Genomic DNA, 27,691 nt, shown 5'->3' on the forward strand with positions numbered 1-27,691 from the left:
TCCATCACCACATATGATTCCTTTATCCCATATATCTCCCCCTGCTCAAAGAATTAAATCACCTCAATAGATGCACAAAAATCACCTGACAAAAATCAACACCCGTTTTGGATAAAAATGCAGCAAACTAGGAATAAAAGGGTACTACCCAACCTGATAAAGAACATCTACAAAAAACCAACAGCTAACATTATACTTAAATGATGAAACACTCAATGCTTTTTGGGGTAATGAAAATATTCTGTATCATGACTGTAGTGGTATTTCCAAGACTACAGAGTTATCAAAACTCATACTACTGAACAATTAAAACTGGTAAGTTTTATTGTATGTAAATTATACCCATAAAATTGATTTTTAAAGTCATCATGCTATTTTCTTTGGGTTTCTTTAAAAAAAGTTTAGTTTATAACAATAAAAGTACTACTTGTTTATATCACTATGTCTAAGAACCTACAAACAATGAAGTACAACTTTTAATAGGTATCTAATATATATTTACATTACTACAAGTTCAACCTAAAATAGAAGATGGCTGTGCTACAGTCCATATTGAGAATTTGACATTGAACTCTTAAGCAAGTGGGAATTTCTGCTAAAATTAACATTAATCAATAATAAAATCAAATAACAACAAAAGAACTAGCTTGAATTTTATATAAAACTATTCTTATGGTCTTATAGTACCTCAAGTATACTTCTAAGAAAGCACTTAAATTTATAAATTACCTATTAGTTGACTAAAGTAATTCAAATTGTGCTAAAAATTGGACTAGAATTCCTTTATTTTTTTATACTTGGAATTCATTCATTCTCCTCAAACTAAATCACTCAACTACCATCAAAATATTCAAGAAACATTTTTAATCATGAAAATAAATGTACAAAATGCTACCTATTACTTATTGTTATTCCCTAATCACTCAAGTATTTTCTAACTTCCCAGTCGCACCCATAAATCCTAATTATATTACTAGAGGAAAATAATAATTCTTTAAGCCCAAAGTGGGAAGCATTTCTACTGAATGCTAAAGAATATAGACAAGAAATATGCCTTTTAAACACTCTGTTGAAAGAAAAACAAAGGACTACAGGTATATCCAAATGTAGGCCTAAAAATTAACACTTATTAATGAGAGAAAGAACATATAGGCTATTTTAACTAGAATACTAGTAGTTAACAGGTATGATTAAGTAGCAAAATAAGTTAGTCTATATTCCAGAACAAGGAAAGTCCAACATTTTCACATTTGGCTTAGCCATTTATTAAAGAGAAGTTTTGGCCAACAACAAAACTTTCATATATCAAGTGGTTACATCTAGAGTTAATACTCAAGATAATCAATCTTAATAATGAGAACTATAAACCTCTTTCAAAACTTAGCTTTAATGAATCATGAACATTAGACCAACTGTTGGTGTAGCAAAAGTGAAATTTTAAATCAAATCTCTTGGATTGATACTTCTATCCTACCTGTATCTTCAATGAATTCCACACACTTTTCAACAAATAGTGGTATGGGCTTCTCAGCTGTAACCAGATCTTGAAGGGGCATCCCAAAGTAATTACTTTCCCAGTTTCTACGTGTTGGCGGATTGAAGTTCTTAGTTTTCTTTTTCTGCTGTTAAAAAACATATTCAAGTTAAAACTATTAAAATTTATTTCCTTTAGAGTGTTAGTATTAAGAAATGTAAATACATATTTTGTATCAAAAGAAATATTTAAATGGTACATCCCATCATGCCCATCAATATGGGACTCATTAAATAAATTTTGTTGGAAGCAAGAACTTGTGAGTAATGGAATGAGACAAAAGTGAACAGAGAGAAAATGGCTGTCTTTAAAAATGTTCCTTTTGGAAAAAAATAGGAAACTGAATAGTTAGGGAGGTTAGAAAAGATCATTTTCAATGCAACACAAAGGAAAAACTAAGAGTAAACAATGCTCAATTAACTTTAGGTGTGATCTGTTAAATTTTATTTGGTCTTTGGGGCAGGTCAAGTGAGGTTTTTGTGCATGGCTATATTTGTAAGAACATAACATAGCTTTAACCACTGATTATACAATGAAGCCATAAACTTTTAATCCCATCATCTGTCCCTTCTCATTTTCACATTTTCTTCCTATATACTGGCTCTATTTCTTAATTAAAGATAATTTTCTTAAGTCATGGACAAAACATTTTCACAATTGCAAATGAAAACTTATGTAAGAATTATCAGAATTTAATGTCAATCTAGCATTGGGAGAAAATGGGTCCTAAACCAGAGAGTAAACATCTCAAAAACCTAAGGAAGTATTGTCTCGAAATCAACCATTGAGGAGATCTGAGTCAGTCTTTCTGGAGCAAGGCATAGTACACATCTTCACAAATGATTCTATTGTGCATCCCCAGTTGAGAATCTCTAAAATATAGGAAAACAAGGAAGTTCACTTCCAAAATTTGACAATGTTAAAGTATTTTCATTGACAGCTCTTATTCTGTCTTTTCTCTGATAAAAATAACAAAGCTATTCATATTTGTCATAATCATTGACTTACAAACAGGAGCAAACACAGGCAGAGCTTTCAATGCCTAAAGCGATAATCCTCATCTTAATTTCCTATTCCTTCAGGAGGAGTCTCTACTTTGGATGGATCCCCCAATGTATTCTTCCAAGTCTCTGAGTATCTTGAATAATTAACTCCTTTCTTCATTTCAATTTTAGGTTGCCCCACCTAAAAAACCTCCAGAGCTCATGAAATTCAACTTCTAAATCCTCATATACTTATTACTCTCTGGTGATAAAGATTACATATAGTCGAGAGGTCCTCAACATGTTTGGTTAGGACCTGTGCTCCTACAACAATCTAATGCTTGATGATCTGAGGTGGAGTTGAGGTGGTGATGCTAGCGTTAGGAAACCGCTGCAAATATAAATGAAGCTTTGCTCGCTCGCTTCCTGCTGTACGGTCCAGTTCCCAACAGACCACAGACCAGTACTGGACCATGGACCAATACCGGTCCACAACCTGGGGGCTGGGGACCCCGATCTATACTATAACTAGAGGTCTGGAATGTTGCCAACAAAGCACTGGAGTGTCTAATCTGGCTCAAGAACTAACCCATCAAATCAAGTAGTGTGGATCCTTAAGCTCCTTAAATGATCCTGGTACTACCATCACCACCAAAACAGAACAATGTGTAAGGAAATGAAAATTAAGAGAGTTTCAAAGCTGAGGGAGCGATACACTGACTGAGTCCTTTCTCAGGAGCACTAAGGTACATTCAAGCCTGCAAACTACTAGCTGCACCATTTGATTACAAAAGTAAAAACTGAAACAAAGATGTATGTTTTTTTTTTGAGAGCGATAATACAATGGTGAAGATTATGTAGGTAGAGTAACGAAAACAGCAATGTCCAGCCTATGACAAGAGCAATAGGAATGAAGAGATAAAAAGATTTTAACAGTCTACAATGCTACCTAAAGAACACAAAGTTTTAAGTAAGCTAGCTGGTCCTAACTGTTCCCAACAACTCTTTAGAGATATTCTTTTCAATATTGCCCTTTAGGAACCAATCTAAACTCTCAGATGACTCTGAAGTCATTCTACCCTTACCAGTTGGGGTAACAAGGGAGAGGAAAGTATAAACTTTATCTAAGAAGCTCCTGATACTTTACTAAAATTGGAGAGACAGGGAAGCAAAATAATGTAGACTCTCTAACATACTCTCTCTCTCAGGGAATATCCCCCGAGGTCCATAAAGTTACAAGAGCAAGTTATTTAATTCTTTAATTACACCAAGATTCAGAGCTAGCAATCCAAGATAATGAAAAGCTAAGTGGCTTAGAGCACAGAAATTCTGGCAAACTCTAAAGGGGTAATTTATTAACAGAATTGCCCTGATAGTCAAGTTATAATGGGGGGGGGGAGATAAAAAGCTTATATGACTTTAGTACTTTCTCTACTGACACTAAAAAGAAAATTCTATGCAGAAAAACAGTTTAGATTAGACATTCCTGGATGAGATTTTATGATGGAAAAAAAATGTATACAATTTCTTTCTTCTATAAGTGATAGTTCTTAAGCAACAGCATCACTTCAGAGTTCTTTTAAAACATGAATTCTGAATAACTCTACATAATTATGACATACACTCCTCTGGATTAAGAGTTGCTGATCTTTAGCTATAAATTTATACCAATTCAAAAAGATTTATATGACTTAATATCTATTTCATAAATTAAACCATCTAAAGCTAGATTATTACAACTGCTATAAAAATGCCATCAAGAGTCTCTGAAATGCAAGAAGAATGAGGAGTATGGTTATTTGGTCATTTATATCTATAGCTTATGATCAACCATTAGTAAGAAATGAAGCCCCCAATTAAGTAATTGCGCCAGTCGGAAAACGAGATCCAACTTTTGATTTATTACCACATTCATACATCTCTTCATTTCCACTTAAATGCAAATGCCATGGTCTTTCTTTCTGGCCAATTAAGCAAATCTCATGTGTGCAAAAGTATATCCACAGTAAAATAGGCATTCCACTCACAAATAATATAAACAATATCATCAATTAGGTATCCAGGAGATATTAAAAACAATCACTAGTATAAGTAAATAGGACCAAGAAAAGGTAAATAAATATCTCTTTCCAGAAACTGCTCTCCCACTTCAGTAATATCAGCGACACAACTAGGGCATCTAAGCACTATCCTCAAATACTATAATGAATAACACTGACATAACACAATACTCAACTGCTTCATTTGTAACCAACAAATTGAAGAAATCTTAAGTAGCAAAAAGTAGCTGACAAAGTTTTCAAAGAACCGATACAGGAAACAAGAAAATATGGACTTTTCTATTCTCTTAAATTTAAGATGGGATTCTTGAAATAAAAGATTAAAGAAGAAATGAGAAACAGAAGGTGAAATGTAAAGAAAATGAAAACCCATTAAAGAAATGAAAATCTCTTTAGTAAAAGTCTCATAAATGAATAAAAAGATCAAAATAAAGTGGCAAAGATCATCAGAGTTCACCTTTCCATTGTACCATTCCTATGACACACGCCAAAAAAATAAATTCTGCTCCCATTTTAAAAGACTCAATTTTTCTCTCCCTTTTAGCTACTTGCCCTATAATAATACTTCTTTTTGCTGACAAACTCTGCAGAAGTCATCTATATTAGGTCTCTAATTCCCCGTTCATTCCCTCTTGAATGTACTCAAATTAGTCTATCACCCACATCCTCTACTAAGTATGTCCTAATTAAGGTCATCAATAATTGTTTCAATAATTAGCTATCAGCACTTTTCTTACCTGACCTTTCAGCAGTCACTCTACTGGACTTTCAGACCACCTCTATTACCTCACTTGCTCCCCCCTTATTAGTTTTCTTTGCTGACCCCTCCTCACCAACCTTGTGATGTTGTGAATACTCCAGGCCTCAGTCCTTGATTGTCTTTTTTTCTAAACATTACATTCAACATCTTGGTAATGTTATCCATTTCCTGGTAATTCAAGTTAAAATTTCCTGCTCAGTTTTTTCTCCTGAACTCTTAGACTTTCCAACTGTTAAGCAAATGTATTAGATATAGAATCTAACTACTACTTAACCATCTTCACTACTAACTCCCCGGTCCACAAAGCTATCATCATTTCATACATCTAGATCCCTCAATCCACGCTCCCTGCTTCTACCACCATCTCCTACAGACCATTTTCAGTAAAGCAAAATTTTGGCTTCACAAGTAATGGCCTGCAAGGTTATACACAATCTGCATGCCTTGAACTCAGCCTTTATAAATTCTGACCCCATTTCCCTCTACCTTCCTCATTTACTCCCTTGCTCCTGCCATATGGCTTATCTGCTTCTTTAACATGCCAGACACATGTTCCTGATTTAGGACCTTGGCAATGGCTGTTCCATTTACCTTCTCAATGAGGTCTAAAGTGACCACCTTATTAAAAACTGCACTCTTACTGCTTGTCTTCCTTTAGCTCCTGTCCAATACTCCCAATCCCTCTTATACTGCTTTCACTACCCACAACTCTATATAATTCACTCATGTATTATTATTTTTGTGCCTCCCTGATAAAAGTTAAGCTCTACACAAGGGCAGGGATTTCTATCTACTCCGTTTGTCAACAAATTTCAAAATTCTGGAATATTGCCTGTGAAAAATAAATAAGTACAAACGTATTCAAGATCTCTTCTGAAATAATAAAAATTTGCAGACTAATTTCATCATATACTAAGAAAGATAAACCATCAAGTTACAAACATACCACACTGAACTCAGTAAGCTTCAAAGAAACTTAAATGAATCCAGGCAGAAGAAACCAATCACCAACAGTGGAGGAAAAATACCAGGCTAGCCTCAAAGTTTTCAGGAAAACTGGAAAGACAGAAGACTCATCATAGGAATGCTCATGGGAAAAGTATGTGTCAAGAATTCTTTACTTAGCCAATATATCGCTCAGCTGATATATAACAAGCACCTACAGATTTTTTAAAAGATTTTTTTAAAGTTCTCAAATATGTAATAATTAATATTTAAAATACGACACTCTCAAATTGAAAAATCTTAAACACATGATAAAACACTGTCAAAAATAAATAACTAATATTTGGGGAATCTGTGCTTTGAAAAACATTAAGAATGAACACTGTATACAGTTAAACATAAAACTAATTCTAAGTTTCATAAGTTTCAATGATATGGTGGTTAAATAGAATATAATCTACAATTTTGTGGGTAAAGCTATAAAATATAAAAATAATTCGATAACTGACCAGAACCAAAAGCCTCAACCTACCCTAAAGGGTAGGAAGGGGGTATATAAGAAATGATGTAATTGTGCTAATGCATGACATGGTAACACGATATACTACTGGGGGGGGGGGCGGTTAGAATGATAAACTAAAACAGGGGTTCAAATTTAAAAATAAAAGCAAGCAGCACACAAATAGTCCCTTTTTCTATTATTTTTGTTTGTTTTTTGTTACTGATTAAGACTAGTGAAACAAGAAAAAAGCCAACGAAAACTTATAAAAATAAACAGAAATGGAAAAATATTAGCTAAAAAAGATTCTCAGACTTGGTATAAACCTAAATCCGACTAACCACATGCCTTAAACAAAGAGTCAAAAATAAAAAGGCATTTTTTAAAGAAATAAACAAAAAACCCCATCACATTTGTATGGAACTACAAAAGACCCCAGATAGCAAAAACAATCCTGAGAAAAACGAACAAAGGTGCAACTATCACATTCCCTAACTTCAAATTAAACTCTGAAGCAACAATAATCAAAACAGCATGATATTGGCAGGAAAATACACACAGAACAATAGACTAGAACTGAGAGCCCAGAAATAAACCCACATACAACACGGGCAAATAGTTTTTGATAAAGGAGCCAAAAACATACAATGGAGAAAGTAGGCCTCTTCAATAAATAATGCTAGGGAAATTGGAAATCACATGCAAAAGAATTAAATTAGATTGCTATTTGTCAACATATACAAAAATTAACTCAAAATGGATCAAAGACCTAAATATAAGACCCAGAACAATATATAGAAGAAAACACAGGTAATAAACTTATGGACCCTGGTCTTAGAATTTTATAAATTTGACCTCAAAAGCAAGAGAAGTAAAAACAAAAATAAATGAATGGGACTATATCAAACTAAAAAGCTTCTACACAGCAAAGAAATCATCAATAAAACAAAAAGGCAACCAACTAAATGGGAAAAGATATGTGCGAACCTCACCTCCGATATAGGGTTAATATTCAAAATATAAACAGAACTCACATAACTCAACAGCAACAAAAATAATCCAATTAAAAACTGAGCAGAGGACCTGAACTGACAATTCTCCAGAGAAGACATACAAATGGCCAACAGATATATGAAGATGCTCAACTTCACTAGCTGTTAGGGAAATGCAAATCAAAACCGCAATGTGCTACCACTCACACACCTGTTAGAATGGCTATTATCAACAACACAAAATAATAACAAATGTTGAGAGAGGTTGTGGAGTAAAGGGAACCCTCACACACTGCTGATGGGAATGTAAATTGGTACAGCCACTATAAATACAGTATGGAGGTTCCTTGAAAAACTAGAGTTACTATATGACCCAGTTATATAGTTACCATATAACCTCTTCTGGGTTATCCACCTGAAAATTCTGAAAACGTTTATTTGTAGGGATTCCCCTTTGTTCAGTGCAGCATTATCCATGGTACCCAAAACATGGAAACAACTAAAGTATCCTATGATCAATGACTAAATAAAAGAGATGTGGTACATATATACAATGAACTAATACTCAGCCATAAAAAAAAGGAAATACTGTCATTTGTGACAACATGTATGGATCTTAGTATCATCCTAAGCAAAATAGGTTGGATGTGTGGGCTATAAAACTGAAAGTAACAAATGAACAAATGAGACAAATGAAAATTCATAGATACAGACAAATGTATGGTGATTACTGGAGAGAGAGGGAGATAGGGGAGAGGAAGACAAAGGTAAAGAGGATCAACTATATGGTAACAGAAGAAAATGTGATTTTGGGTGGTGAACACATAATGAAATATACAGATGAAGTATTATAGAACTGTACACTTGAAACCTATATAATTAACCAATGTCAACATGATGCATTTAACAAAAATTTTCTAAAGGATGGAAAAAGTCACGATTTCTTGCTTTTAAAAGAGCAATATTAATATTGGAGTTGTTTTCAAGACAAAAAGCTTTTCAACTATAAAGTTACCCCTCTTCCCCATCCCTTTTCTCCTACATAATCAATTTGTCCCTCTCCTGGGTCATTCCTATAAATGTGTAAGTACTCTCTAATATCTATAATTTTAAAAAACAAACACAAAAACCTTCCTTTGATCCCATACTGACCTCTAGCTACCACCCCAATTCTTGCTCCCTTTCACAACAAAACTTGAAAATGTCATCTACATCTGCTATCCTTACTTTTCATTCCATTCATTCAACTTATTTTCATCTGGCTTTCTCTTCCATTCTACAAAATTGTTTGGAAAGGTCAAATACTTCTGCACTATCAAATCAAAAAGTAACTTTTTATCTTTCTTGAACTCTCAGCAACATTCTTTGACTACTTCCTCTCAGTTTCCATATCACTCCACTACTCTACTAGTTTTTCCTCTTTACTCACTAAGAATTCCTTTTCCAGTTTCATCTGCCTACAACTTTTCCCCCATTTACTCACAAACAGTTGAGTCCTCCTTCTCTAGCTGTACTCTCCCCTTAGATGAATTTATCTAATCTCATGGCTTTACATCCTTTTACATACTGATAACTAAGATATATACCAGATTATATATCTAACTTTTAGACTTCCACTGGGATGTCAATCTAGATATTTTAAACACAACATAAAAAGCACAAAACAGAAATCTTGATTCCATCTGGCCTGAAACTTTTCACCTTCAGTCACTACTATCTTAGTAAAATTACTCAGTTGCTTAAATCATAAATTTAGGAGCCAACCTTGATTTTCCATTTTCCTCTACTCTCCACAGTGAATGCATAAGAAGCCTTGTTGGTATGACTTCCCAAGTACTATCTAGAATACATTCACTTTTCCCATTTTTGATGCCTGTACCTGGACTAATGTCTAGCATGTGGTAGAGGCTCAGAAAACATGAACAGAAGCAAACATAATTATAAACAGGAACCAAAGAAAGCATTTACCATATAATATTACTGTTAACAAATATACAAAGTATTGGTGGTTTATTTAGTTTATGCAGTTTCATTATCCCTATTTCATTCCAATGAAAGTTACTCTATAGGTGTACCTAAGCTTAAGCATCCAAACACAATAAAATTAGGATTCATACAAAATAATAATTACAAGAAGAATTAAATGGCCAATTCCATGTAAATTCATTCGGATATAAAGTGATATACTTTCAGCAGTAAGAAATAAGCATTTAATATGTGCATAGCATCACACTAGGTACTGTGCAGGACACGAAATCAGTGGAAGTAAAGTTAAATGTCCTCGAGAAACAGATAATCTATTATGAAGAAAAAAAATCTCATTATCATTTAATTAATAGCTCATATAAAATAGCATATTATTGTCAAAATAATTGGATGTAAGGCCTAAACCCAAACTTCAAATGTTAGAACTCATAAAGGGAGAGATGAAGTCAGGAATATTTCAGGAATTTAGAAAGAATCTAATCTCTAAGTCATTTACTCATCTAAACATTTGGGTGTCTACTATATGTCAGCATAAGTACTTAAAAAATACTAGAAACTGTCATTTATTTACTGCTTTACTATATATTAGGTATACGTGGTAATATTATTTGCATAACCTAATCATCATGACAGCCTTGACATAGCTACCATTCTGCATCTCTTTCAACACACCTGGAAGAAGTAGTTAGTATAGGAATGAATAACGAGCGCAGAAAGGTAGGCAAGGGCCACATTGCAAATGGCTTTAGATGCCGAAGAAATCTGAATTTTATACAAAGACTATAAATATATTTTGTAGAGAGAGATTAGACACTTCTATTAGTAATAGCCTCCAGGAAGCAACATAAAAGAACGGTTTGAAGCAAAGGTGAACAGAATAAAAGTTTCTGCACTATCAATTCCAGTAGGTATTTAAAATAGTACACCCACTCTGGAAAACAGTTTGGCAGTTTCTTATAAAACTAAATATGAAATTACCAGCCCAGCAACTACACTCTTGGGCATTTATGAAAACTTGTTTATATAAAAATCTACATTCAATTTTTCATAGCAATTTTATTCATAATAGTCCCAAACTGTAAACAACAGATTTCCTTCAACGGGTTAAAAAAATTATGCTATCCCTATACATGGACTATTATTTGGCAATAAAAAGGGAAAATTATTGATTTATGCGACTTGACTGAATTTTGAGGGAATTATACTGAATAAACAAAATCAATTCCAGAAAGTTACATATGGTATGACCCCACTTATAGAACATACTACTACAGGGTAATTACTTTAGGTGGGAAGTATTCCATCATAGTATAAGTGTAAGAAAGAAGGTTTTTGTGGGAGCCCCGACTCCATGAAGGAGGTATACTTAATCCTTTTTGTAAAAGTCTATAAAAGCTATAGGTGCTGGATGAGAGTCCAAACACACTTTGAAAACCAAGAATGTTGTGAAGGCTCTGACAGCCTTAAGCTAATACCAGGTGAAAGGCTAATACCAGGTGAAAAGAGGAAAAAGAAAATAACTGAGGGTAAATAAATGTGGTCTGGGTTCGTGTAAGCACTAACAGACAAACTGGTTCTAGCACTTATTTATCTCTAAGACAGAATCTTCCTACTAAACATTTTGACCTATACATTTTGACATGTTATTTTATTAATGCCATTAACATCTTTATGAACAAAAAACTACACCTAAAGTCATCTCACCTGCTAGAGGGTCCTAGCAAAACACTTAGCTATTCAAGTGAATAATGGGTTGATTTCTTTTCAGCTTCCCCAAATATGTATTTTAAAATATATTCGAATGGAAATAAGTTTTCTATCATACTCAGCATATCCTTAAAATAATTGTTTTTCTCTCTGCTTCCATCTCATCTGTTTCCAACTCTGCTACTTTTAATGGTTGCCAATCAGAACATCAGTAAAGAATAGAGCGTCTTCCTCCTCCCTAACATTAACAGAGGTTCTTAAGCTAAGAGCCCACAGCTTTATGAAGTATATGTAATCCTCAAAATTCCAATCAAATTTTGTACATGTACATTTTTCCAGGGAAAATACTCAAACCTGTGTTCAGATTTTTAAAGGCTAAGGACAATTTTGAAAAAGTTCAAAACAATCATTTTACACAAAGTATGTGCCTTTTACTTGGACAAAGTTAGCTAAAATCACAAGCTCACTTTTGTCACACCCTTATATTTTGCTCTAAGAATTGGAAACGTCAAAAATTACTGCTTTTAAAAAGCAATCTTCCTTCTACCAGGGGTTCTTTTTACACAGTAATAGATTAAGTCACATTTTCTTGAAGACTCTTTCAAAATATCAGTTGGCAAGACAAGAAAACATTACAGGACTATAAATCATAAAACTGTACCTATTGTAGAAATAACTCTCCTTGGATTGAGTGGGACAACGTGTCGTTTTGGAGTACGTAAAATTGACAACCCTATAAACTTAACCTGTAAGTTTTACAATAGTAACAATTATACATTGATATAAAATTATAGTAAGAACACAACTCTTCTGTTACAGGAGTTAAGTGTCTTCTTGATATATTAACTAAATATATTTTACGAATTAAATTTAAGAATTAAAATTAACATGCTGCAGAAATAAAGAGTAATTTCAATCATTTATGCTATGCCAGCTTTTGCTAAACATTCAATAATATGCTGCTATGAAAGCTAAGGGGGGAAAAAACCAAGTTTGAATAGAAAGCCACAATGAAAAAGTTTATATTTGCTTTTAAATTAGTGAAAACAAGCATACCACTGACACGCCATTTAAATTGTCTCAAGGGAATACAGGAATCAGAAATATACTTTTAAAAACTGACTACTAGTTACATTTCAATCTGAATGTGCGAAGTGATAAATCATGGTCAAATGGACATCAAAGAAGACATAATGATAAAATATAGGCAAAAATACTTACGTTATATATCCATACATGTATAACACTATAAATTGATATAGCCAGCACCAGAAACTAAAAGCACTTACCCTATAATTTATGCATTTTGATATAGACAAACAACAGTTCAATACAGACATGTTTTCATATATTTCACTATTTTTATCTTAATGAACAATTTACAGATCAAAAGAAAATTCTAGTCATCACTGTTCGGTTAACAGTATTTTAAAAAGAATTTTACTTAATAAAGACTGAGGTTCTAGAAGTCAGAAGTCGAATAATTCTCAACCCAAGATTTACTACATTCTAAAAGATCTACCATATTAATACCGTGGTATCAATTCACTATTTACTAATATTAAATTAACACCTTGTGACTCAATACATACATACAGAGATCTCTTCAGTTTTTAAAGAAAAATACCTAACTCTGGTATTCTTCCCCAAACAGGCTCCAAATTCTATTACAATGGATAAAGCATTAGAATCTTCTAATACACTTTTCCATGTCTGAGAAAAGATTCCTAGACTGCAGCTCCAATCTTGGAATCAAAGAATGAAGGTAAACAGAATGAACTTTTTCTCTTAGAGGAAAAAAAAAAAAGTAAAAAAGTGCATAAACTCAAAAATCATAGGCTTACTTAAAAATGAGTCAGAAACTAATCCAGCAAATGAGACAAAGGACTGTTCTGAAATACAGGCAGAATACACTGGGATATTTCAAGGCCTGATGCATACTATAATAGGAGTTATTGAGCACCACTATATGCCAGGTACTTGAAACACAGTTCCAATTTCTAGCACAATTCCAAGGGAAGTAATATACAGATGATCCTCAATCACGATGGGGTTACATCCTGATAAACTCATCGTGGAATGAAAATATCTCAAGTCAAAAATGCATTTAATATACCTAACCTATTGAACATCATAGTTTAACCTACCTTATCTTAAACATGCTCAGAACACAATATCCAAAATCTGCTGGCAACACAGTACACTGCAGCGTATCAATCATTTACCTTGTGATCACATGCCTATTCAGGATCAGTAGCTCACTACCACTCAGCATCATGAATATCATACTGCATATCACTAACCTGGGAAAAGATGAAAATTCAAAAATTTGAAGTTTGGCTTCTACTGTGTATCACTTCCTAAAGTCAAAAAATCTTAAGTCGAACCATTTAAGTCAGGGACCATCTGTTATTACTAATTTACAAGTGAGGCAATCAGCTAAGAAAGGGTAAGTGGTTTACTCTTATTCTCTACCTACTGTTCTTAAGGATCATCTTTGCTACTTGGCCATTCAACATTGGCAGTTCCTCCTCAAGGCTGTTAGGCACTTTATATTCACCCCCTAGATCATTTTACCTATTGTCGTCACTACTCCACTGTCTCCTAAATATGTATCTACAACTCAGACCTCTCCTCCGAGAACCCATATATCTAACTGCCAAACTTTCATCTGCACCTGAACTCTAAAACCAGGTATAATTTCTACACCCCAACACCCAATCGGGTAAATTTCAAATGCTCTACATCATGAACAGCATCATCACTGATGAAGCTGCATAAGCTAGAAACTAGCAGCCTATCTGCCTATGTTGTTCATCACATAATCACCTTTCTCCCACACATACCAAACATCCAATCCTACAGATTTTAGGTATCTCTCAAATTTATCCCATTCTATCCACTGTCACCACTCTACCACCTCCCTCCAACTACTCAGCTTTCATCATGGTTAGTTTATACTACTGTAATACGCCAACTGGTCTTCCACATCACCCAATCCATTCTCCACACTAAAACCAGGTGATTTCAAATCCACTAACTGTCTAGTTTTAAATTATTCTTGGGCTAAATAAAAATTCCTAACGTTGTTAAAAAGGTCTGAGTCTAGCCCCTACTCTCAAGTCTCTCCTATACTATTATTCTCTCCCACTGATCATGGGTTAGCAAAACCATGGCCTAGAGGCTCAATCAAGCCTGCTGCCTGGTTTTGAAAATATCCATAGCTCAACCATTTACATATTTTTTTGTGGCTGCTTTTGTACTTCAACAGATTTTAGTACTTAAAACACAAGCTGTATTACCCTAAAATTATTTATTATCTGGCTCTCTAGAGAAAGTATGTTAACTCTGCCTTAAATCAATAACCAACCACAGTGACCTCCTTTAAGAACATGCTGCATTCCCTCTCACCACATGAACATTCTATTCATTCAGCATTATTCTTCCATCCCCTCGACCATTCCCCCCAGTTACGTCCTTTTCATCTTTCAGATGTGACTTAAACGATATCGCTCAAGGAAGCCTTTTCTCACCCTATAGACCATAACACCTGCTTCATTTCAAGTGTTCAATAGCCTCAAGTGGCTACCATGTTAGAGGACAGCTCCCAGCCAGAGTCTGTGGTTTTGGAGATCTCTATTCTATTCTATTGGTCAATGTACCTATTCAAGTACCAAAACCATATTACATCTGATAGAATAAGCACACACACAGCTTCACCCCTCCACCTCTGCCTTTCTTATTCACAAGTGTGCTGGCTATCCTAGATTCATTGCTCTTTCATATATGGATTAGAATCAGTGTGAAACTTCTTGAAAACCTTTGATATTTTGAATGAAATAATAATTAATATGAAGAGCAGTATGAAGAGCAACTTTATGCCATATTTGTGGACATAAAGGCACTTGCTCCCCATTTATTTAGGTCTTTAATGTCTTTCAATACATACAAGTTTGTATATGATGTTAGTACTCCTAGGCACTTGATAATCTGCTATGCTTTTGTGAATGGTATATAGTTGCTTACTGCTGATGTACTGAGATGCAATTGACTTCTGATTTCTGATCTTACATCGAGCTATTCTGCAAACTCTTTTATCAGTACTAATAATTTACCTGCAGCTCCTTTTTGGTTTTTACACAATCACATCAACCAAAAATAACAATTGTTTCCTTCATTCCAATACTCACACTTTTAATTTTTCTTATTGCTTTGAATACGATTTCTAGATAATACTGAAAAGAAGTGGTGATGGTGTACATATTTTGCCTTGTTCCTGGTTGAAAGGGGAACTCATTTCCCCATTAAGGATATTTATTAGATACCTTTTTTGAAGTTAAAAAAATTTATCGTCTGTTCATGATACAGCAGCATTTTCATGCATTTAAATTTTATCAAGTGCCTTTTATATACTGGATGTTTTTGCTATTGTATGTCCAAAATCGCATATCTAAAATCTTTCGGTCAAGATACGTTTTAGAGTTCAGAAATTTCTAGTTGTGAGCCATATGTATAGTATAAAAAATGTCCATTATGTAACAACCCCAGCTAACTGTGGGTCAGTAACCTGTATTCAAAATACATTAGTATTTCTTCAGAAAATTGTATGGATATTTACTCTAAATAAGATAAACAATGATTTTAAGTAGTCTGACATGAGTTTGAATTGTATTTTATCAATAAAAACAAGTCAAATCAGGTTGTGCTGCCAAGTTTTAAAAAAAATTTGATTTTCAGAGGTTATGGTACTTCTGAATTGCAATTAAGGGTCTGTGGACCTGTCTTTTATTTAGGGTGTTTGCATGTACACTAGTAATTAAAGTGAGATTATAGTTTTCCTTTCTTATGTCATCCTTGTCTGATCCTGGAATTAAGGATAGGTGACTTCGGAGAATAAATTAAAGAATGTGTTCTCCTGCTTTCCATATTCTCAATCTGTAGAACACTGAAATGATTTGTTCCTTGAAAAATCTCCTGAAAAATTATCTGGGCCTGGTATTCGTAGCGAGATGTAACTACTACTTCACAATTTATTTAATAGTTAGAAGATTATTCGAAGTTTTCCTCTCTAGGTAAATTGTATTTTTCTAGAATTTTAATTTTTAAAAATTTTCAAATTTGTTCACTTATAATTGTTGCTAGTATTTTCTGTTATCTTTTTAATCTTATCTACCTGTAATTATGTTTCCCTTTTCATTCTTGGTGTTAACTTATGCTTTTTCTATTTTCTTTCTGATCAGTCTTGCCAGACATATGTCTATATTTCTAGTCTTCTTAAAAATCAACTTCTAGGGGGTGCCTCCACAGTATAATGATTAGCACATCTGCTTTACATGCAGAAGGTCCTGGGTCCATGCCCCAAGTGGAGCTACGGACCATATCCCAGGTGCCTGCAGCGAATGCACGGGGGTAGATGCCTCGCTTCAGAGATCCAGTTCTTTTTTTTTTAAAAAAAAAAGGGGGGGAGGGGGAGGAAGATGACATCATCTGTAGGTTAGGGGTGAGGGTGGAAGTGGAGGATTGGATTAAAGAGGGGGAAAAAAATCAACTTCTAGCTTTGATGATTTCTTATTTTGTCTCTGCATCCCATTTTATTTTTTGTGTTTGTGAAAAATAGATTACTAATGTGACAAAATGTTTATGCGTTTGGTAGGGGGAAAAAAAGGGCAGAATAAAAACTGCAAATGTTGTATTCCAGAAAAACAAAGAAAAGGAAGAAGGGAGGGATAAATGGAGGAACAGAGTGGTAGGAAACATACCAAAATTAGAATAATGCTTATCTCCAGGAAACAGTATCATGGATGATCATTATCATTTTATAATTTCCTGAATTTTCATAATATTTCACAATGGGCATATATTACTTTTATAATCAGAAAAAAATATTTTTATTTAACATAAATCTTAAAGATAAAGAAATACTGGTTTTAATATTGTTCTCAATCTTTTAACCATAAAAACAATGGCCTGTTACATGATGCTGATCATTCTTTACGAAAATAGACAAAATGACTACATACGCCTGGGTCTGAAAGAAATCAAGTAAACAGTCAAACTGTGATTAAAAAAATATACTGTAGTTCTCAAATTTTAGCTTGTATAAAAATTGCTGGACATCTAGTTAGAAATACAGATTTCTCCCAGACAAGAAAAAGCTCAAGGACTTTATCAACACCAAACCAGTATTAAATGTTAAAGGGACAAAAGGAAGAGGAAAAGGAGGCAGTGGGGAGAAGAAAAAAGATTAAAAATATTCCTATCACTCTAAAACTGAATGTGTACATCAACCTCTAAACTACCTGATATACTCTCTTCCTGACTTCGAACCCAAAGTTCAAATCAACTTTTCTTACTGCTCAGATTCTGTTAACTGCTTTTGGATTTAAACTAGTTATTCGGTTTAGCAGAATCTTATAAAATGCAATGTTATTTCACAATACCCTGAATTAGAACAGTTTCCTATCATACCTCGCCTTGCTTAATCACAATTTTATGCCTCTGTACAAATGATTTTCCCCACCTAAAATACCTTTTCTCCTTAAAAGTCAATCAACATACTCAAAACCAATGATTTACCTTTTTCATGAAGTTTTATGAAACTAATGCCACACACTCTATAGTGACCTCTCATCATGTATTCCCATAATATTTATATCTGAACAATACTATCGCAAAATAGCATACATACTTGCTTACTTAAAAAATTTACCACGTGCCAGGCACTCTAAATCAATGTGAACTTATTTCTACTAAGAGCCCTAAGAAGTATGATTATCTTGATTTTCCTCGACAGAGGAAATTACATACAGCTGGTAAGTGGCAGAGCCTGGATTCAAATCCTAGAAGTCTGGCTCCAGACCATGTGCTCTTAACTATTACACTATGCTTCCTTGCTTCCTTAAATTGCTTGTAATAACATTTCAACCCTGCCCCAAGCACAAAGTATTGTCTCTCAAACTAATATTCAAGCCCTTTAAAGGATGCACGTCTTTAACTTTTTATATCCTTCAACAGCTTTTTTTATAGACTTAAGCATGTTTTTAGTGAATACGTGCTTAACTGAAACATAAGAAACTTTAATTACTCAAGTCCAGCTTACACTATGAGAATAATTTTTAGGCAAACTAAGCTGCAATAAAGTGCTCCAGCCTTTCTATAATGCTTAAAGAAAAAATACCATGGATAACTGTAATATAGTTAACCAAAGAGAAATCCAAGGCATTTCACTGTGTATATATAAAATACAAAACTCTGAAAGATAACTGCGGCACAAAACTTTATGTATGAAGTTGCACTGTAACCTGTGTTTATCTTTGGAAGACCATTTGTCCAGAAACTAAATGTTTAAGTGACATCAGATTTAAAAAATTACTTACAGATCTAAACATTTATAAAACGTAATTTCTTTAATTTTCTTATAATTCAAATATTATAACACATGAATCTAAAAATTAAATCATATAAAAGTGCAAAGAAATTCCCTAACGACTCTAAGTTAAGACAGCTGAGACTACAGAGTTAAACCAACAGAAAGCACATTATAAACACAACTCAAAGCCAACTCACCCCTTCAAGTGAGAAAAAGACTGATACCAAATGAAAAGAGGTATATTACATGAAGTATTGAATGGAATCAAATATATGAGCTATCTTCAAGTGAGGAAGAAGAGAATCTAGGTCTGATATTAATTCCCATTTGTATTTGAGGCTAAGAATAATAAAAATTAAAGACAAATTACTGTAGTCAGTGAATGTAAGATGCCCGTGACTGAAAACAGCACCATTATTTTGTGTACCTCTAAAAAAGGAAGGGAAAAAACCGTTTCTTTAATTATGATATGCCAATCAATTGTTAGACAAACCCAGATTTAAAGAGTGTTTTAAAACACGGATTTTAGAATTAATGAAATACAGTTAAGTTACTAGGTAGGATGAATCAGACATGAGATTTAAGAAACATTATCATTAACTATAATCAGAGACTATGCTAAAATTTAAGGACATAAATACAATTCGGCACACTCCTTCCCCGTCATAGTGCTCATAGTTGAGAACTTAACACTGAAAGAGTTATTGGAATAACAAATATCAAATGACTGAAATATTCATGCCATTTGTACATTAATCCTAAAGAAATAATGTGAAAGGAATAAACTTTTATGCAAACTGGCCACTGCAACAAAAGAGTAAAATCTGAAATTTCAAAGCCTAACCATCAGGTTTTCTGCTAAATGGAAAACTATGTAATGACTTAAAGTATAACATGAAAGACCATGGAGCAACATAAAGAAATACAATTAAGGAAAAAAGTATGGGAAAATATATGTATACACTGATTCCAACTAAATAAGAATTAGGTATAATAGGAGGAAGATAAAAAGAACATTATTGGGACATAGGTTCAAAATGTTCGAAACCCTGTTTTTAAACAAAATCTGTTTTTAAACATAGATCGCAGATTAAAAAATACAGTAGCCCTCTCCCGCCATCCACGGCTTTCCTTTCTGCAGTTTCAGTTACTTGCATCAACCTCAGTCAGAAAACATCATATGGAAAAGTCCAGAAATAAACAATTCATTAAGTTTTAAATTACATGCTGGGTAGCATAATGAAACCTCTCACTGTCCTCATCCAACCCAGGACATGGAGTATCCCTTTGTCCAGGGTATACATATATGTCACCGGCTCCTCAGTCACTTAATAGCCATCTAGGTTATCAAACAAACTGTATCACAGTACTTATGTTCAAGTACCACTTATTTACTTAATAATGTCACATTCACATGACTTCTACTAGAGCACACTATAATTGTTCTACATTATTATTGTTGTTAATCTCTTACTAATCTAGAAGTTAGCCTTTATCATATATGATATATATATATCATATATATATATATATGGAAAAGCATAGCATATATACAGTTTGATACTATCTGCAATTTCAGGCATTCACTGGGGTCCCTGGAACATATCCCCTATGGATAGGGGGGATTACTTAGTGTCATTTAACTTAAATTTCCTCATTTTGGTATCAGAACTATTGCTATTAAGAGAATGTTCTTGTTCTTAGGAAATACACAATAAAGTATTTAATGGTAAAAAGAGTACAATATTTCCAACTTGATTTCAAAGGGCTCAAAAACATATAAACAAACCCCAATATACACACATGCGCGCATGATGGACAAAATATAAACAATGGGTAAATCTTAGTAAGGGATATACAAGAGTTCCTGTTACTCTTCCTGCAACTATTACTAAGTCAAAGTCACATCAAATTAACAAGTTAGCAAAACAATTTAGACTTGTGATAAAAATGGAAAAATACACACAAAAATAAATGCAATTTAAAATAGAAAGACTGTGGGTGCTTTATTTTTGTTAATAAGTATTAAGTAATTTTAATAACATAAGCAAATTAAAAGAAAAATACTGAAGTCTTTTGGTAGTGATAAAATATGAAGTGAGGAGTAGTGTGCTCGGGTGACTGTGAAGATGCCAGATATGTAGTTAGTAGGATGTCATGAGTTGAGATGTACTTTAAGTCTAGATGAGTCTTATTTCAAAATAGTTTACTTGCTCAATCCAGAAAATAGCTAATGATAAAATAAAGAAATATTACGTCTTAAACTTAGAAAATAAAATGGAGTCTATCCAACCATAATGGGCAGCAATTACTATACACATAAAAACTAGAATAAGCTTACTCAAAGTATCTGTATCTTTAATTGCGCTTAATAAACAGCAGTCAGATGTAGTAAATATTAAGGCTATGGACTTAACTGATGAAAAAATTATCAATACATAGAATAAAAACCTTGAATAAAAATTTGTGTACACTCAAGTGTCAAATAGTATTGGAAGTGAAGGTGCTAAAGAACCACTGCGAAAAAGATCTAAAAAAAATTATTAAATACAACTTTAAAAATATACACATTTAGGTCTCTAATGCTTAACACCATGAGATAAATTAGTGACTAAAACAGACAAAACCTTGGTCAACTCTAAAATTCAAACTTAAGAAAGCTTTCTGTAAACCTTCAGAGAGTGTACCACTATTCACAAAAAAAAAGCGGCCTGGAGAAGTTAATAAATTTTTCAAGACTACAAATTCTTATTTTATTGTATTGTTCATATCCTTGAGTGACGTAGGTATATCAAATTAACACTGCAAAACTGGTAGGTCAGAAGGAAAAAACAGAAAATGTGATGCACACAAACAAAAAAATAAAATCACTTCATATCTGGGTTTCCGTAAAGAGAATAAACATATTCACCCAGAATTTTTATGCTTAAGAATATGAAATCAAACTTCTATACCAAATAAAACACAAATACAATAAAAAGTAATGAAAAAATTTGTCCTCACAAAATATTCGGAAAATTAAAAAGCTAATTATATTTACTGAATCATACAAAGCAGCTTAAGTTTTCACCTGTCAAATCTTTAAAAAAAATAATTTTTAAAAGGCAAAATCAAACATCCTTATAAACATACTGACCAAAAATTAAACTTACCTTTTTATCTTCTTTTACTTTATGAGTTTTCTTTTTCATTTTCTTATCATCTAATTCCTGGTCTGAAGTGATTGCAGGGTTATCAATACCACCTTTCCATGTTTCAACAGGAGAAAGAAGTGGGTCTTCTTCACTTCCACGATGTCTTCCTTTTCTTTTTGTTTTAGAAGTAGTGAAAGCCTCATCATCACTTGCATCTGAATGTGTTCTTCTATAGTATGATTTGGCTTTACTAAACAGGGTTTTAGATTTATACTTGTATTTTGAAGGCCTCCGTTCTCCATGACTTTTTGAGGTTCTATCAGAAAATCCATTTTCTTCATCTCCTTGAGTGTTATTTACAAAGGAGTTTCGAATTTTAATAATGCGATTCTGACTATCATCTGGGACAACATATATCTCATCAGAATAGCCCTTCTGTTTGAAAATTGTGTCAATAGGTTCCGCATAGTTATCTGAAGAATCCATATCTTCAGGATGTGCCAAAGGCACTCGGGAAGTCTGTTTTCTTGGATTTTTACCAATACCGGCTTCAATTGTTTTTAAAAGGTTTGGATCCAATTTTTTCACATTTGTCTTAGGTACAACTGGTTTAGGTTTAATAGGTGGAGGCACTTTATGGTTGCGTTCGTGGTCATGACAGTTGGGGGTACTATGAATAGGATATTCATTGCCTTCCAAATCTAATCTATATCTGGAACGGTCACTAGGTGTTGGAAGCAACTGTACATCATCCCCAATAGGACTATAAGGAGGTGGTGCTTCTGTATCATCATCTGAATCAGGGTAGTTATTATAAGGAAAACAGTCTCTGGGAGATGGTAGAAAAACATCCTCACTTTGATGGGTTGATTCTCTCGTATTATCAGATAAATATGAATTTTCTATCATATTTTTTTTCTCTAGAACATCACTGAAAAACAGTGTAAAGACCTCAGTTTGCCGATGATACTGAGATAAAGAATACAGTGCTGTAAATTTAGCAGTGATTTCTGTTGCAATGTGTTCTCCTTCAGTCATTAACTCCTTGATAGCCTCATTTTCAAAAAAATCTGCTTGGCTGTCAGTAACTGCCACCAGCTGTACAGGAATGGTGTCCTGAACTTCTGAGAGAAACGCTCGAAGCATTCCCATTGATGCTTTCCGTTTGGCAGAATAAACTAATATATATCCATGAACCAGTTCGTCTTTCCTTACTCCAATTGATGAATGATATGATAATATTGTGATCTGTATTCGCCTCCTTTTTTCACCAATGATTTTATCAAGCATTAGGGAATTATTCTGTCCAGCTTGAGCAGCACTGCAAGAATGAGAATCAAGGAAGGGTGAAAGAATAAGATCCACACTAAATGGATCACCACACATGGCACACATGACAATTCTCAAGTCGGCTTCTGATACATCCTTATTGGTGGGAACTGGGCTCACCACATCTAAATTATGTTTAACTGATTCTAATACTCCTCTTAGAGCTTGCTTTACTTGGGTTTCATTAAATTTGCGAGGATATGTACCAGCAGGTACATCTACAAAAGGGCACTGTAACTTGTTTGCCAACTGTTGCCCTTGGTGCCTGAGAATTGGCAGATTCTTACTAACAGAATCTCTCTGATTAGCCAGAATTAATGTAAATGGAAGATTAGCCATATATTTATCTTTTCGGATCTGAGAAGCTTCAGTTCTTATTTTTCCAATAAACTCCCCAATAAAATTCAGTGACTCAATGGAGTTAAATACACAGAAGCACCCATGTGGTTTAAAGGCGGCAGTCCATAACTGACTTAAAAAGTAAGGCGACTTGGCATCAACTGGTCGAAGATCAAGTTCATAAATTTTTCCATCTAAGGCATACTCATCATCAGTGGATTGTGTCCTTATCTCATTTGCTAGTTCTTGGGCAAGGCCATCTTTCCCTAAAATGAAAAGGTTAACTTTATCTATGTTGGTACTATCATGATACAACCGTAAGCGGCCAAGATCCAACTGCAAAAGACTACTGGCAAGTAACTGTTCTACTTTAATGTCTGTACAATTTTGGCCACTAAGACATGTTTCTTTCGTAGGATGATAAACAAACCCTATATGCTTAAGCAGAAGAGACTCCCTATCCGGTGCAAGTTTCTGTAAAGCTTTATATCTAGGTTCTTCACTCAGTACTGTATGAATTTCACTCATTTTATCTGAACTAGGTGTTGCATTAAGATCTAAATCATAAAAAAGTTCAGAATGCTCAAAAAGCATTTCCTGAAACTCTTCTTTGGCTTTTTCAACTATTTCTCGCTGATGCCTACCATACACCTCTTTGCTATCAGCCTCAGTAATATATTTGAAGGCTTCATCCTCCATAACAAAGCACATAACTTCCTCCCATGGCTGCCCAGGTGAAATGAACTGAATTTTTTCCAAAGTCTTTTTGAATTTTTCCTTCATTTCTACCCTCCTTTTCTCTGATACTAGATGTTGTACATGGTTCTGATAGACTTTTTCAGCTTCTAAAGTGCTCAGGAGGTCAAATGGGATTCGCCTATCATTAATTTTGTCTATATGGTCAGTTTCATCCCAAGGTGTTTTTTCTAGCACCACGAAACATAACTGAAAATCTGCTCTCTTTTCCATTAACTTCAAAGCTTCTGACCAATTCAAATGTTCAATCTCTTCAAGATTTGGCAAAAGAGTGTTAAAAGCTCTTGGTAAGGTATTTATATATTCTTCTCTCCTTTTTCTTATATGTTCCTGTTTAAGTTGTTCTATATGTTTTGAGAATGTATTTCTGGCCTTTCTTGTTCCCTCTAAGTTGATGTATTCTTCATAATCAGGATGATTTTTTAATTTATTACTAACAGTTTTCCAAGTTGCATGATAATCTCTCACAGTCTGCACAAGTTTTTCAAACTTATCTGTTGCTGTGACAACAAGTTGTCTCTGTGTTTTATAAGCATCCAGATAGGGAATAATTTTAGGCTTGCCACGAGTTTTATCCAACATTTGTACCAGTGCAGTGAAACAGGTTTCAATGTTGACGTTAAACCGTGCTGATGTTTCCACTACAAGAAGGTTCTTCTTATTCGAAGCAAATGCCTGAACTTCTCTAAGATAATGATCCACACATTCATCACATTTAGTTGCTGCTATTATTACAGGTTTTTTTGATTTTGATAGTTGGACAAAAAGGTTATTCACAAATTTAAGTTGATCATCAAACTTCCTATTGCATCCCTGACTGACATCAATGCACAATAAAAATCCATCTACACTGAGCTTCCCCTCAGGCATCTGCTTCTGTTCAAAGTCTTGTTCCAAGCCTAGTTGATCAGTGCAAATGTACATCAGTTTTTCTGCTGACTGCAATTTAGAGGCAGCTGCACGTTTTATATATGGTTGCAAATTCGTACTCCGATGAGGCAAGAAAGTCTGGTCATCAATGAACTCTGTTTGTTCAATGACATGAATTTTGCATTCTACTCCATCTTCACCATTTTGTGTTATATCACCCCAGTACAAAAAGTGATCATTGTTTACTACTCGTCCTCCAAAGTCAATGGTGCTAAGCACAGAAGTATGCTCTGGATAATATTCATCTGCTTTTGAGCGTACAAATCTATTGCACAAACAAGACTTTCCAACTCCGCAGTTACCCTTGTCTTTTTCAGTTCCAGAGAGTCCAACTACACTGATAGTATAGGATGGGGGACGAGGCTCTTTGTTTTTTGCCATCATAACTCTCTTCTCATGTCTCTACATTCATAAAGGTAACCAGATATATTTCTCATTCTGAAAATAAAATCATCTCAAAATACAGATCCTGAATTTCAAAACTATAGTTGGTTCTTTGTATTTCCCTCATTTCTGTGCAGAAAGGTCTTCAAGGTAATATGGATCATCTTCCTAGAAAGGAGAAAAAAGACATGTCTTAATCATGAATTGCACACATTATATACATATTAAAGATGTTCATAACAGCATCATGCAAGTTAACATTACATGTATTTTAAGGAATCACCATAAAGAGTTTGTGATTTGTTATAAATGAAACATGGCTTCAAAATTTAACACAATTTTAACAATTAAAATTATACAAAATTTAGTATCTCTCAAACTTTAAAATAAGCTCTTATTCACCAAATTTCCATTTTGTCTCTACTTCCTATGAGTTTGAGTCCCTTCCTCTCCCTCAATTTTCCTGCCTTCTATGACTGGAGGCTATGTTTGGTGATCTAAATTGCACTAGTTGCCTTAACAGTACCCTCACAACTTTTAAAAACATGCTTTCAATTACATAGGAATGTCATATAAATTTATTAGCAAGATTTTAGAATTTAAAATATTTTTCAAAGAGTTTCAACATACTCTTGTGAAATCTATCAAATTTTGTGCCCCAAAACAATTAAGATATTCAAATACTTAAAGGAGGAAATAGAAACAGAGTTAATACAAATAACGACAGTATTTAACTAACACTCATGCGAACTACTGAAATAAAGGGCCAATTTTTATTTCATACCTTCAAGTCCACTTTTATAAAATGAAGAAAAATTTTTAAAAACTAAGCCCCAATTTCTTATTAGATTCAAGAGATATAAAATTACTTTCAAACCATTTCTAAATGTTCTTGATTTTTGCATTTATCTCCTCTCAGACTAGTTATAAACAGCTCATGAACCACATCTGAAGAACTCTAAAGAATTTTAAGATGATATATTTGAGACAATCTTTTACAAGTATTAGCTATACCAGCAACATTAAATAACCTTTAAGAATTGCATTTAATAAAATTTAATTTCTGTAGTTATTTATGTGGAAGCAATAAATTAGTATCATAAAGTTTTATCTGGAGATACTTCACATTCTTCTGAGGTTGAATTAAAAGCAACGCATCATTTCTACCATCAAAATTTCAGAAGATAGGGAAAATATCTGACTATGTACACATCAACATATTTGAAAATTATCTTTAATCCAGATAAAGAATATAAAGAACACAAAGAAAAAAAATAAAAGGTACGAAGGCCCCAAACACTTGGCTTCTCTACTAACTTCGAATCCAAGTAAACAGGTATTCGCATTATGCCGCACATTTGCTATACTAACAACTAATGTTAAAGGGAAAGTGTTCTTGTAATTTAAATTTTTGACTAATATTTCAGGTAAAATTCTTAAAAATAAAATTCCATTCTTATTATGTTCTAGAAGTTCACTCTATTAACCAGAACTAAATATTAACAATGTTAGCCATGTGATATTCAAACAAAATGTTTATTAGATTCACTTTTATAATAAATATTACTATACTAGGAGCAACAAAAGAAGTAGAAAATAATCAGTAAATAGAAATAATTTCAAATACGACTATTATTTCCTAGTTTATGACAACAGTAAAGCCTGAAACCTTGAGACATGGTTCCCTCACCTATAAAATGGGGCCACCACATATCTATACAAATTTAAGAACTAAATCATTTTTTTAAATGCTCAGTGCCTAAGCAAACAAAAGGTGCTTAATAAATATTAGTTGTTTCTTAATTTGATTCACAGAACCAGGGAAGCTATTGAAGATTTATAAAAAGTGATTATGACCAGACTTGTGACTTACAAATATTTATCTGGCAGCCAATTATACAATGACTAGAAGTAAAAGAACCTCAGGCAGTTCTGTCCAATTCTATTAACTAGGTTTTATTTTTTTAAATAACTTTTTTAAAAA

The 27,691-nt window shown here is 33.5% G+C and overlaps 1 protein-coding gene across 4 annotated transcripts in view; it reads right to left on the reverse strand.

The window, feature by feature from the left end:
- The window catches only part of ARHGAP5 (Rho GTPase activating protein 5), a 67,272-nt gene that overhangs the window by 29,216 nt on the left and 10,365 nt on the right, over positions 1 to 27,691 (reverse strand). For 3 of the 4 annotated variants that reach the window (XM_016123637.2, XM_016123639.2, XM_036239031.1), the window contains exons 2-3: positions 21,988 to 25,875; positions 1,475 to 1,622 (exon numbers count right to left, since the gene is read on the reverse strand). In XM_016123637.2, the coding sequence (XP_015979123.2) occupies positions 1,475 to 1,622; positions 21,988 to 25,707 (3,868 nt within the window). In that variant the 5' untranslated portion in view covers positions 25,708 to 25,875. The remainder of the gene's footprint in view (positions 1 to 1,474; positions 1,623 to 21,987; positions 25,876 to 27,691) is intronic. The other variant, XM_016123640.2, reaches the window with a different exon arrangement.

This window comes from Rousettus aegyptiacus, unplaced genomic scaffold (assembly GCF_014176215.1).
Source record: "Rousettus aegyptiacus isolate mRouAeg1 unplaced genomic scaffold, mRouAeg1.p scaffold_m13_p_3, whole genome shotgun sequence".
NCBI lineage: Eukaryota > Metazoa > Chordata > Mammalia > Chiroptera > Pteropodidae > Rousettus > Rousettus aegyptiacus.